General features: G+C 45.2%; 1 protein-coding gene across 1 annotated transcript in view; it reads right to left on the bottom strand.

Annotated features, from left to right (window-relative positions):
• Nucleotides 1–13,591, bottom strand: part of LOC146021084 (tyrosine-protein phosphatase non-receptor type substrate 1-like) — an 84,355-nt gene that overhangs the window by 26,915 nt on the left and 43,849 nt on the right. Inside the window, exons 6-7 of the mRNA XM_083154885.1 lie at nt 9,442–9,504; nt 5,485–5,820 (exon numbers count right to left, since the gene is read on the bottom strand). Of these exons, the coding sequence (XP_083011011.1) occupies nt 5,485–5,820; nt 9,442–9,504 (399 nt within the window). The remainder of the gene's footprint in view (nt 1–5,484; nt 5,821–9,441; nt 9,505–13,591) is intronic.

The raw sequence follows: 13,591 nt of genomic DNA, 5'->3' as shown, positions 1-13,591 counted from the left end.
TTTAAAGACACATACACATCTAAGAAGTCGACCTGTATTTTGCTACTTTTACTTGTAAATTTGACAGGTGAATGGGCATTGTTAATGCATAGCCTCATTTCATCGAACAATTCTACCTCACCCTGCCACAGCAGGAATATATCATCGATATATCGAGAAAATATCAAAATGTGTCTAGCAAACAATGTCATTCTGAAAAAATAACAAATGTTCCTGATGAAACATAAAAATATTGGCGTACGATGGGGCCACTGGGGACCCCATCGCACATCGTGACACTTGAAGGTAATGAAACCCATCAAACCTGAAAAAAATTCTACTTAGCACCAATTCAAGCAAAGTCAAAAATACTTGTTTGTCAAACTCAAACTTATCCCCAAATTCATCAATGAAAATACTCATTGCCTGCAATCCCAAATGATAGGGAATGCAGGTGTAAAGACTGTTCACGTCTAATACACATAAAACTATATCCACCTCCGAAATATCTTTGGCTTTGCTGTCCAATAAATTGAGAAAAGTAGTTTTGTCCTTTAGAAATGATGCTCGTGCAGAGATGATAGGTCGCGGTGGTGGTTCAGTAGAACTCTACGGTAGAGAGTATAATATCGGCATGATGGGAAATTTTTGAGTAAGTGCATCACATAATCTTTGATCTATTTTCTGTTGATTTACAAAAGCTGTCAATACTGAAGTTAGTTCTTTCTGGTACTCCATCGTTGGATCTTTCGCTAATTTGCGATAGGTGGAAGTATCTGCCAGATGTTCCAGTAAGACAGATCTGTATAGTTCAGTATCTTGCAAGACAATACCCCCGCCTTTATCCGCAGGGAGGATTGTAATCGATTTATCTTTACTTAGGGTAAGTAGAGCTTGTCTCTCAGACCGTGAAAGATTGTAATTGATTTGTTTGTTGGCTTTGGTATACTTGCTCATAGTTTGATCAAGCATGCGGGTGTAGGTTTTAATCGAAGCATTGGTGGATGGGGTTTCAAATTTGGATTTAATTCTTCTATTGCAGAATTGATCAGTAGAAGTAAGATATTTTTGGTCTTTAGAATTTTGAAAGAATTCTTTTAGGCAAAGGCCCCTATTCATTCGATGCATATCGATTTGCCATTCGAAGTCTTTATGTGCCGATGTTGGCACAAAGGATAATCCTTTATTGAGCACAGCGTATTCTGACTTAGTTAACACATGGGACGATAAATTAAATATTAATTGCTCTTCTTGTTGGTTGCTTTTCTTGAGCCTTTGGGTTTGGCGGCCTCTTCTGGTTCTTTGACGTCTTTTTCTCATGCTTTTCGGGTACATACCCCTAAAGGGGGACGTGACTGTACAGATGTAGAAAGTTCATCTGAATCTGCAACAATAAAGTCACTATCAGATTGAGATGATTGTCCCGGATCTTGTCGAGTTTTTTTATTGCGCCAAGATTGTCTATTGGATTGTCGTTGGCACCGAAAGTTTTCCCGATTTCCACTTAGCCATCTGTACACCATATATTACTTTCATAGTCTTGTTTGATAGTGATCAGATTGGATTTTTTGAAACGCAGGAGTTCCTTGCGATATCGGTCGCATTGGGTGGACCAATTTCAATTCTTTACCGGATTCGTCTATTACAAGCAGCCTCAAGTCAAAGCTACATTTATTAAATATAGCTATCCATTTCCTGCAAAATTCTGGATTCATCCTTCCAATTGTAGGGGTGTTTCGTACTCTGAAACCACGTGGTATTAGTTTTTGCCGATAATAATCGGATAAGGAAGAGCCGTGTAAAAGATAGTCAGTCTCTCTTTTTCGAAACCTTAATAAATTATGATAAATGTCCTCTGAGTTTAGAAAGTCTGTTTCCTCTAGAATGTCCTCCGTGAAGAGGATCTCAGCAACATCAGCCGCAGAAAATGTAAAAGTCTCACCAATAGGTGTCACGTGAATGTGCGTGTTGTCATCCCCACATAATGTTTGCCACAAGGGCCCTTGTAGCAAACATTATGTGGGGATGACAACACGCACATTCAAAGAAAGAATGGGGCTCCATCGGTCGGCCATCAAAGCCGCATTGATGAGGAAACCAATGGAGCAACCCGTAGCAGCCCATTTTCGTGAAGCAGGTCATCAATTATCTACCTTAAGATATAAAATCATAGACCATATTCCCCTGTTATCTAGAGGTGGCGATAGAGCCAACCTCCTTCTTAAACGCGAATCATTCTGGATTCATACGCTACAAACTATGTCCATTTAAGGTCTTAATGAACGTATTTCATGGAATAGCATTATGCATTAAGTAAATGCTTTGTATTTTGTATGTACTGATGTTCCTTTCTTGTGGTCTAATTGTAGGATGTAATCCACATTTGACAGCCTTTTTTAATCTGTATTTCAGCCGGAGCCGCGTTGCTATGGTTGCGGGGACGCTTGAGTATAGCCGCATGAATATTCAACATTGTATGCCATCACTTGGGAGTGACTGCGACGCCCCGGTGAAGCATGCCGCCCATCAACCCGGCTCCGACTGCGTGTCACTTCATGGTGGGGATATAAGGTGAGCTATTGTATGTTTGTATTATCTGATGTTCTGATGACGGGGACTGACGTTCCCCGAAACGTTAAAAAAACTTTGCTATTCTTAAATTCCGTGGTGCCGCCTCAGTGCTTTATCGTTAAGCTCTCCTGGTTTTGTATGCAATCTTTTGGGCTGCGCACACGGTACACTAAACCTGATTGTGGAGTGCCGGACCGACAAGACTTCTATTTATAGTGAGCTCCCTGCCAGGAACTCCAGGGTCAAGGCAACCACTTTAATCAATTCTTCTTACCTTTGGAACTTCACTTTCCCTTTTGATAAAAGGTGTTTCTTTTATTTGCTGTATAATGGAGGAGGACCACTCTACAATGCCGACACAGGAAAACAACATGGTGCCGATTATAGCTGTGACACCTATTGGTGAGACTTTTACATTTTCTGCGGCTGATGTTGCTGAGATCCTCATCACGGAGGACATTCTAGAGGAAACAGACTTTCTAAACGCAGAGGACATTTATCATAATTTATTAAGGCTTCGAAAAAGAGAGACTGACTATCTTTTACAAGGCTCTTCATTATCCGATTATTAATGGCAAAAACTAATACCACGCGGTTTCAGAGTACGAAACACCCCTACAATTGGAAGGATGAATCCAGAATTTTGCAGGAAATGGATAGCTATATTAAATAAATGTAGCTTTGACTTGATGCTGCTTGTAATAGACGAATCCGGTAAAGAATTGAAATTGGTCAGATTCAAGATTGAATCAATCACCTTTACCAATCAAGACAATCTAACAGATACGAATTATAAATGGTGGTCCAAATTATCCACCCAATGCCACCGATATCGCAAGGAACTCCTGCGTTTCAAAAAATCCAAACTGATCACTATCAAACAAGACTATGAAAGTAATATGGTGTACAGATGGCTAAGTGGAAATTGGGAAAACTTTCGGTGCCAACGACAATCCAATAGACAATCTTGGCGCAATAAAAAAACTCGACAAGATCCGGGACAATCATCTCAATCTGATAGTGACTTTATTGTTGCAGATTCAGATGAACCTTCTACATCTGTACAGTCACGTCCCCCTTTAGGGGTATGTACCCGAAAAGCACGGGAAAAAGACGTCAAAGAACCAGAAGAGGCTGCCAAACCCAAAGGCTCAAGAAAAGCAACCAACATGAAGAGCAATTAATATTTAATTCATCGTCCCGTGTGTTAACTCAGTCAGATTACGCCGTGCTCAATAAAGGATTATCCTTTGTGCCAACATCGGCACATAAAGACTTCGAATGGCAAATCGATATGCATCGAATGAATAGGGGCCTTCATCTAAAATAATTTTTTCAAAATTCTAAAGACCAAAAATATCTTACTTCTACTGATCAATTCTGCAATAGAAGAATTAAATCCAAATTTGAACCCCCATCCACCAATGCTTCGATTAAAACCTACACCCGCATGCTGGATCAAACTATGAGCAGGTATACCAAAGCCAACAAACAAATCAATTACAATCTTTCACGGTCTGAGAGACAAGCTCTACTTACCCTAAGTAAAGATAAATCGATTACAATCCACCCTGCGGATAAAGGCGGGGGTATTGTCTTGCAAGATACTGAACAATACATATCTATCTTACTGGAACATCTGGCAGATACTTCCACCTATCGCAAATTAGCGAAAGATCCAACGATGGAGTACCAGAAAGAACTAACCTCAGTATTGACAGCTTTTGTAAATCAACAGAAAATAGTTCAAAGATTATGTGATGCACTTACTCAAAAATTTCCCATCTTGCCGATATTATACTCTCTACCGTAGAGTTCTACTGAACCACCACCGCGACCTATCATCTCTGCACGAGGATCCTTATTTCATCCTGTCTCTGAGTTCTTGGACTTAATTATCCAACCGTTCCTTTCCACCAAAGCATCATTTCTAAAGGACACAACTACTTTTCTCAATTTATTGGACAGCAAAGCCAAAGATATTTCAGAGGTGGACACAGTTTTATGTGTATTAGACGTGAACAGTCTTTACACCTGCATTCCCCATCATTTGGGATTGCAGGCAATGAGTATTTTCATTGATGAATTGGGGGATAAGTTTGAGTTTGACAAACAAGTATTTTTGACTTTGCTTGAATTGGTGCTAAGTAGAAATTTTTTCAGGTTTGATGGGTTTCATTACCTTCAAGTGTCTGGCTGTGCGATGGGGTCCCCAGTGACCCCATCGTACGCCAATATTTTTATGTTTCATCAGGAACATTTGTTATTTTTTCAGAATGACATGTTTGCTAGACATATTTCGATATTTTCTCGATATATCGATGATATATTCCTGCTGTGGCAGGGCGAGGTAGAATTGTTCGATGAAATGATGCTATGCATTAACAATGCCCATTCACCTGTCAAATTTACAAGTAAAAGTAGCAAAATACAAGTCGACTTCTTAGATGTGTGTGTGTCTTTAAAAAATAATACCTTAAATACATCGATCTTTTATAAACCTACGGACAGAAACACGCTGCTACAATTCGGTAGCCAGCATCCCCCTTCCTTAAAATGTGGATTACCATATTCACAAATGATAAGGGCGGCTAGAATAACCCGCTGACTCACCGCAAAGGACAGCTCTTAATGCAAGAGCTGTACTTTGCAATAATTATCGCATATGTTACTGCATATGTGATAATTATGAATGCGATGGGCGGCGATAGGGGGCGGAGCTGGGGTGGGGATGTTAGTACGTCCCCCCCAACTCTGGTAGTTAGCAGGGTTGAAATCCCAGGACATCATTCCCTGGATTTTGGCCCGGGATCCTTTCACAACAGCACTAGTCCAGGGTTGTTCCAGGGACCAAACCGGGAATTTTGGCTGGTTTGAAAGGGGTATTACATATCCATACTCAGGTTACCCCAGATAATGCTCAGTACTACTCACATGTCACACGTAGCGGGTCTGTTCTCTCCTCTATCGGGCTCTTGGATCCGGGAAGCTTCAGTCTGCAGATGAACACTGCTCCGATGTCAGAGTCCTGTACTGGAGCCAACGTCAGTGTAGCTACTATATCTCCAGACTCCTCATCTATCTCTGTATCTGGTAACCTGTTCCGGTCAGAGCATGGAACAGCCTCTCTTGTGTCTCTCTCTATTTTATACCACGTCACAGTGTGTTTACCGACAATATAATTAGAGATGCGGCACCTCAAAGTGGCTTTCTTCCATAAGGTCAGTTTTCCTACTGTAATCTTATTCATTTCTGGAAGCAGCAGCAGTCCTATAAAATTGCAGACATCATAGTAAGGACAGAGCGGTATATACTATACAGTACATGGTGGTATCTAACACAGGGGCAGTGTCAATGAGTGATAATAATAACTGGCGATCCAGCCAATCAGCTACTAACTGTCATGTGTTTAAAAAATGACAGAAGCTGGTTGGTTGGCGCTCAATTTATCATTAGGATTTGTCCCTCAGTTACAGCGCAGAATTGCACAGATCATTTCTCGCCAATATCCCCCATTTGGAGTTGCGTGTTACCTTAAATGTTTTTGTATTTGCAAATTTTCACCAGTATATGTTGTCTGTTACAAACTACTGTATGGGGCTAATTCAGTAGCCCACGGAGATTACGGAAAATCGCAGATCACAATTTTCAGCAATCTGCACATGAGGCTTTGAACATTGAGAAAAATGTGACTGCAGTCTCCGTCACAATGGAAGGAAGCTGCGATGTGGTGGCAACCAAGGGGGCGGCGATGGGCTGTATTCGGTACGCCATCCGTACAACGGAATGTGTGTTAACGGTGGTGGAATTGTTACCAGTTTTGCTAGCGCCATCGCATAAAGTCAAGAGGCCAAACTACAGCCAACAACATCTACACCAGCACAGCCTAGACCATAGGAAAAGACCACAGCAGCTAGACAACTGCCATTGTAGCCAACCACAGCATCAACCAGCAAAGAGGAAAAGACCACAGCGGCTAGATCAGTGCATCTTCCCAGCATGCCTTTTGCCTACGTTCCCTAGCATTGCAATGGATGTTTGTACCATGGCTGCATGACTTCCCCGATCTACAGGGCACATACATCTATGTCCACAGCAACTTATTGAAAAGGCTCTACTATGGGCAGAGACCTTGATGAAAACACAAACACTGGTGTATCCCAGAAGACAACACATGGAACTGGGATTTACTGTTGTTCTGGGCATCATCTGACATTCTAGGCCAGGGCAAGCTGGTGTCAGCACTTCAGTGTATGGTGCCTCTCTGGGCCACTGTCCAAAGGGATTTTGTGGGCAAGCAACACCAGTTGCACCAGAGAGCTACCTAGGGACATCAGTTGGACAATGTCTGGTCTATTTACTTCTACCTTCCTGTACCTTAACTCTTCCTGCATGGTCACACTCCCTGCCCCCATCCCATCAAGGCCGCTGCCAGCTTGGCACCCCATGCCTTCCAGTGATGGGTCAAAGAGTGGAGCCTCCCTAATTTCCTGCCATAAGACATCAGTTTCTCCTAAATTGGGACACTAAATTGGGATCAGTGTTAGTGTGGTCACTCATACTTACTGTACAGTCAGAGACGATTTTTATTAGATTCCTGCAATCGCTCCCTCCCATTCTTCCTGGTAACAGGTGTCACAGACACCCCCACCAGATTGGACACCCCAAGAATGGGGGCGACCAAGAGACACACTATAAGCTCCAGAATGGCAGAGTTTGCTGCATGGAGCCAGTATTTCAGGGTCTGGACCATTCCGGTTTTTACTAAATCCTTAAGAAGTGAGTATAGGCGGTAAGTAAGTTTTGAACTGCCTGGACTGTCAGTCATACTATGCTACTGAATTTTGGGAAGTTTGGTGTTCACGGCACAATGCTTGTAACCTGGGTGGTGATCGCGGGGAGTCCGAGTGCTGATTGTGCAGCTGTAGCATTAATCACTGGGACTGGAACAACCATTGTAAGACATATTTTCACCATGTGGTAGCAGACTGTTAATTATCATTTGCTCCCACACAATAGACAAATTATCATTCCAATCAGTTATAAACTAGTTATTGTCCTAATGTATGGCCAGCATAAGTAATAATTCAGGTAAAATTCTCTCTGTAGTAGTACGTTTATTTATATGGCGCCACAAAGTTTCTGCAGCGCCGTACATAGCAAACAAAAAACAAATTACAAGGTAACGTACAGGGTGTGTTGATAAAATACAGCATAAATAGGGGTATAGCTGGTAGAACTAAAATCAGCATCAGTTCAGAAGTAGGTGTCAAAATTGTCGAGGAGACTGAAGATGAAGTAGAGGAAGGGAAGAACAGGGCAGGAGCACAGGTGAGGTAAAGAGGTAGGGTGAGTACGTGAGGCAGGAGGACCCTACTCATAAGAGTTAACATACTAAAAGGAGGTGGGTGGACGAACGAAAAACAATAGGATAAGTAGGAACGGAGGGGAACGGAGGCAGGATAGGAGGATCAAAAGAGGTTAGGAGGAGGGATAGGCTATTCGAAAAAAGTGGGTTTTGAGGGAGCACTTGAAGGAGGTAAGGGAATCAGAAAGCCTGATGGGTGGCTGGAGGTTGTTCCAGTGCAGGAGGCAGCGCGAGAGAAGTATTGGACACGGGAGTGGGAGGAGGTGATTAGGTGAGAGGTCAGTCGGCGGTCAGCGATGGAGCGAAGAGGACAGGAGGGAGTGTGGATAGAGATCAGTGAAGAGAGGTAAGGAGCGGTGGAGGAGGAGAGAGCCTTTTAGGTGGTGGTGAGGAGTTTAAAGAGAACTCGGAAACGAATGGGGAGCTAGTGAAGAGATAGACAGAGGGGGGAGGCGGAGGTAGCAGAAGATGAGCCTAGCAGCAGCGTTAAGAATGGATTGGAGAGGTGCGAGGTGGGTGAGAGGTAGCCTAGAGAGAAGGATGTTGCAGTAGTCAAGGCGGGAGATGACAAGAGAGTGAATGAGAATTTTGGTCGCGTCAGTGGAGAGGAATGGTCTGATGCGCTAGATGTTGCGTAGGTGAAAGCGGCAAGACTGTGAGAGAACACGAATGTGGGGGGTGAAAGAGGGAGGAGTCAATGATGACACCGAGGCAGTGCGTTTGGTCGGTGGAGGTGATCTCGGTTTCACCAATGCTGATGGAGATGAGAGGATGTTCGGGGGATGGAAGATTGGAAGTTCAGTTTTAGCAATGTTTAGTTTTAGGAAGCATTGGGTCATCCAGGCTGAGATGGCCGTGAGGCATTTGGAGACCTTGGACAGGAGTGATGGGGATAGGTCGGGGGAGGAGAGATAGATTAGGGTATCATCAGCATAAAAGGTGGTAATAGAAACCATAGGAGCTGATGAGGGTGCCCAGAGAGGTGGTGTAGATGGAGAAGAGGAGAGGGCCAAGAACTGACCCTTGGGGAACACTGACTGGCTGTGGGGTAGTATGAGAGGAGGAGCTCGGTGTGATCGGAGAGATATGAGGTGAACCAGGAGAAGACAGTTTCAGTAAGGTGGCTTAGGAGTCGATTATAGGTCAGACGTTCTAGGATCTTGGAGGCAAAAGGGAGGAGGGAGATGGGCCTGTAGTTGGATGGAGAGTTGGGGTCCAGATTAGTTTTTTTGAGAATTGGGGAGACAAGAGCGTGTTTGAAGGAGGAAGGGAAGATCCCAGAGGATAGGGAAAGATTAAAGAGGTGAGCCAGGTGAGAGCATACCGACGGACTGAGACGACGGATAATATTGGAGGGGACCAGATCGAGCGGGCAGGTGGAGGGAGAAGCGGATTGAAGGATAGAGTGGACTATGAGACAAAGAATAACTTACGGGGTGCAAACACCATTCCAGTGGCCCAATATCTAGTGTAGGTTTGGTGGGTGCTTATCTTACTGACATTTATCTCATTTGTATAATTACCGTCATTCTCCTGGTCAGAACTGCCGTATACAGACATTTCCTTCGTTGTATTTTCTTTCCTTCCTGTGATCCAAAGAAAGCTTTGATGAGAATACGCCCCAGTGTCTGATATTCCTATTGCTGACAGCAAAGAATCTGCCACCAAGGTACTGTAAATGGAGTCTGGCTAAGTGTGCGCCGATAATGCTGATGGCCGGTGTTAGTGTGCGGATAATGGTGATGGCCGGTGTAAGTGTGCGCTGATAATGGCGATGGCCAGTGTTAGTGTGTGCTGATAATGCTGATGGCTGGTGTTAGTGTGTGCGGAAAATGGTGATGGCCGGTGTAAGTGTGCGCTGATAATGCTGATGGCCGGTGATAGTGTGCGCTGATAATGCTGATGGCCGGTGATAGTGTGTGCGGATAATGGTGATGCCCGGTGTTAGTGTGTGCAGATAATGGTGATAGCTGGTGTAAGTGTGCGCTGATAATGGTGATGGCCGGTGTTAGTGTGCGCGGATAATGGTGATGGCCGGTGTTAGTGTGCGCGGATAATGCTGATGGCGGTTGTTAGTGTGCGCTGATAATGGTGATGGCTAGTGTTAGTGTGCGCTAATAATGCTGATGGCCGGTGTTAGTGTGTGCGGATAATGCTGATGGCCGGTGTTAGTGTGCGCTGATAATGGTGATGGCTGGTGTAAGTGTGCGCTGATAATGGTGATGGCTGGTGTAAGTGTGCGCTGATAATGGTGATGGCGGTTGTTAGTGTGTGCAGATAATGGTGATGGCTGGTGTAAGTGTGCGCTGATAATGCTGATGGCCGGTGTTAGTGTGTGTGGATAATGGTGATGGCCGTTGTTAGTGTGTGCGGATAATGGTGATGGCTGGTGTAAGTGTGCGCAGATAATGCTGATGGCCGGTGTTAGTGTGCGCGGATAATGGTGATGGCTGGTGTAAGTGTGCGCTGATAATGCTGATGGCCGGTGTTAGTGTGTGCGGATTATGGTTATGGCTGGTGTTAGTGTGCGCGGATAATGGTGATGGCCGGTGTAAGTGTGCGCTGATAATGCTGATGGCGGTTGTTAGTGTGCGCTGATAATGGTGATGGCTAGTGTTAGTGTGTGCTGATAATGCTGATGGCCGGTGTTAGTTTGCGCTGATAATGGTGATGGCTGGTGTAAGTGTGCGCTGATAATGGTGATGGCTGGTGTAAGTGTGCGCTGATAATGCTGATGGCCGGTGTTAGTGTGTGCGGATTATGGTTATGGCTGATGTTAGTGTGCGCGGATAATGGTGATGGCCGGTGTAAGTGTGCGCTGATAATGCTGATGGCGGTTGTTAGTGTGCGCTGATAATGGTGATGGCTAGTGTTAGTGTGTGCTAATAATGCTGATGGCCGGTGTTAGTGTGTGCGGATAATGGTGATGCCCGGTGTTAGTGTGTGCAGATAATGGTGATGGCTGGTGTAAGTGTGCGCTGATAATGCTGATGGCCGGTGTTAGTGTGTGCGGATAATGGTGATGGCCGGTGTTAGTGTGTGCGGATAATGGTGATGGCTGGTGTAAGTGTGCGCAGATAATGCTGATGGCCGGTGTTAGTGTGTGCGGATAATGGTGATGGCTGGTGTTAGTGTGCATGGATAATGGTGATGGCCGGTGTAAGTGTGCGCTGATTATGCTGATGGCGGTTGTTAGTTTGCGCTGATAATGCTGATGGCTGGTGTTAGTGTGCGCTGATAATGCTGATGGCGGTTGTTCGTGTGCGCGGATAATGGTGATGGCTGGTGTAATTGTGCACTGATAATGCTGATGGCCGGTGTTAGTGTGTGCGGATTATGGTTATGGCTGGTGTTAGTGTGCGCGGATAATGGTGATGGCCGGTGTAAGTGTGCGCTGATAATGCTGATGGCGGTTGTTAGTGTGCGCTGATAATGGTGATGGCTAGTGTTAGTGTGTGCTGATAATGCTGATGGCCGGTGTTAGTGTGCGCTGGTAATGGTGATAGCTGGTGTAAGTGTGCGCTGATAATGGTGATGGCTGGTGTAAGTGTGCGCTGATAATGCTGATGGCCGGTGTTAGTGTGTGCGGATTATGGTTATGGCTGGTGTTAGTGTGCGCGGATAATGGTGATGGCCGGTGTAAGTGTGCGCTGATAATGGTGATGGCTAGTGTTAGTGTGTGCTGATAATGCTGATGGCCGGTGTTAGTGTGCGCTGGTAATGGTGATAGCCGGTGTAAGTGTGCGCTGATAATGTTGATGGCTGGTCTAAGTGTGCGCTGACAATGGTGATGGCCGGTGTAAGTGTGTACGGATAATGGTGATGGCCGGTGTAAGTGTGCGCGGATAATGGTGATGGCTGGTGTAAGTGTGCGCTGATAATGCTGATGGCCGGTGTTAGTGTGCGCTGATAATGCTGATGGCTGGTGTTAGTGTGCGCGGATAATGGTGATGGCCAGTGTAAGTGTGCGCGGATAATAGTGATGGCCGGTATAAGTGTGCGCTGATAATAACGATGGCCAGTGTGTGCGCTCATAATGGTGATGGCCGGTGTAAGCAAGCACTGATAATGGTGAGGGCAAGTGTTAGTGCTCGGATAATGGTGATGGCAGGGGTAAATGCTCACTGATAATGGTGATGGCTGGTGTGAGTGCTCGGTGATAATAGTGATGGTGTGTGTAAGAGCTCGGTGATAATGGTGATGGCTGGTGTGAGTGCGCGGTGATAATGGTGATGGTGTGTGTAAGAGCTCGGTGATAATGGTGACAACTGGTGTAAATGCTAGGTGATAATGGTGACTGCCAGTGTAAATGCTCGGTGATAATGGTGACAACTGGTGTAAGTGCTTGGTGATCATGTGATGGCCAGGGTTAAGTGTGCACTGATAATGGTGACGGCCGGTGTAAATGCTCGGTGATAATGGTGACTGCCGGTGTAAATGCTCGGTGATAATGGTGACGGCCGGTGTAAATACTCGGTCATAATGGTGACGGCCGGTGTAAATACTCGGTCATAATGGTGACTGCCGATGTAAATGCTCGGTGATAATGGTGACGGCCGGTGTAAATGCTCAGCGATAATGGTGACAGCTGGTGTGAGTGCTCAGGGGTGTGGTATAACACACCGACAGTCGGGATTCAGACAGTCATTTGCCCGACATCGGAATCCCGACTCCACAGCGGGGGGAGCGCAACGAAGCCCCTTGCGGGCTCGATGCGCTCGCCACGCTGCGCTCCCCACGCTGCAGGCACACCTATTTTATTCTCCCTCTATGGGGGTCGTGGACCCCCACGAGGGAGCAGTTGGGATTCTGACGTCGGGGTAATGACTGTCGGAGTCCCAACTGTTGGTGAGCCGTCCGGCACCGGTAATAATGGTGACGGCTGGTGTAAATACTCAGTGTTAATGGGGACAGCTGGTGTTAGTGTGATGTTGTCAGACCGCGTGCAGGTGCGTGACCGATACCTGGTAGTCCTGTTCTTCTCTAAGCACTGCCTGTCTGCGACCTGCCTGCTTCACTCGCCTGCAATTCGGAGGGCGGGGGACAGAAGGACCCCGGGAAAGCAATACCCCATAACACAACTACACAACGCTGTCACCACACGTGAGGATGGTGATAAAATGTTTTATTATGCAGCCAAAAGAGTCACGGATCACTGCTATAAGAAAGATTAAATGGTGCAATAGCAGTAGCATCAATTGGCAATCAACGACAACAGACTTAAAGAATGCTTCACCTAGAATGATATTGTGCGCGATGGGGCCCCTGTGCCACACTTCACACAATACGCTGAACAGTAATGATAACCCAATTCAAGCAACAGTTGCAATGAATGACAAAAATAATAATAATGATTTGTAAAGAGGATATCGTGCGCGATGGGGCCACTGTCACCTCGGGCCACAATTCGCACTGTATGCTGCACCTAAAGTATCATTAAGCAATTATGACACAATACAATCAACTTAAATCACAAATCAGGGATATAAACAGCGAATAATACAGTGTGATGTAATCCAGAAACATCTCAGAAATCTAGTATGAATAGGCAATGACACAATGCAATAAATTCAGTTCAGTAATAAGCAATGAGTCTATGAACTGTGCAGTTCTGTTAAGAAATAAAGGTACCTGTTGGGCCTAGGTACACAGTGTCTTGAAGTAAATACTAAT

Source organism: Crinia signifera, chromosome 7 (genome assembly GCF_055691185.1).
Source record: "Crinia signifera chromosome 7, ASM5569118v1, whole genome shotgun sequence".
Lineage (NCBI taxonomy): Eukaryota > Metazoa > Chordata > Amphibia > Anura > Myobatrachidae > Crinia > Crinia signifera.
The sequence above is the reverse complement of the archived record's forward strand: the minus strand, read 5'-3'. Positions and strand labels throughout refer to the sequence as shown.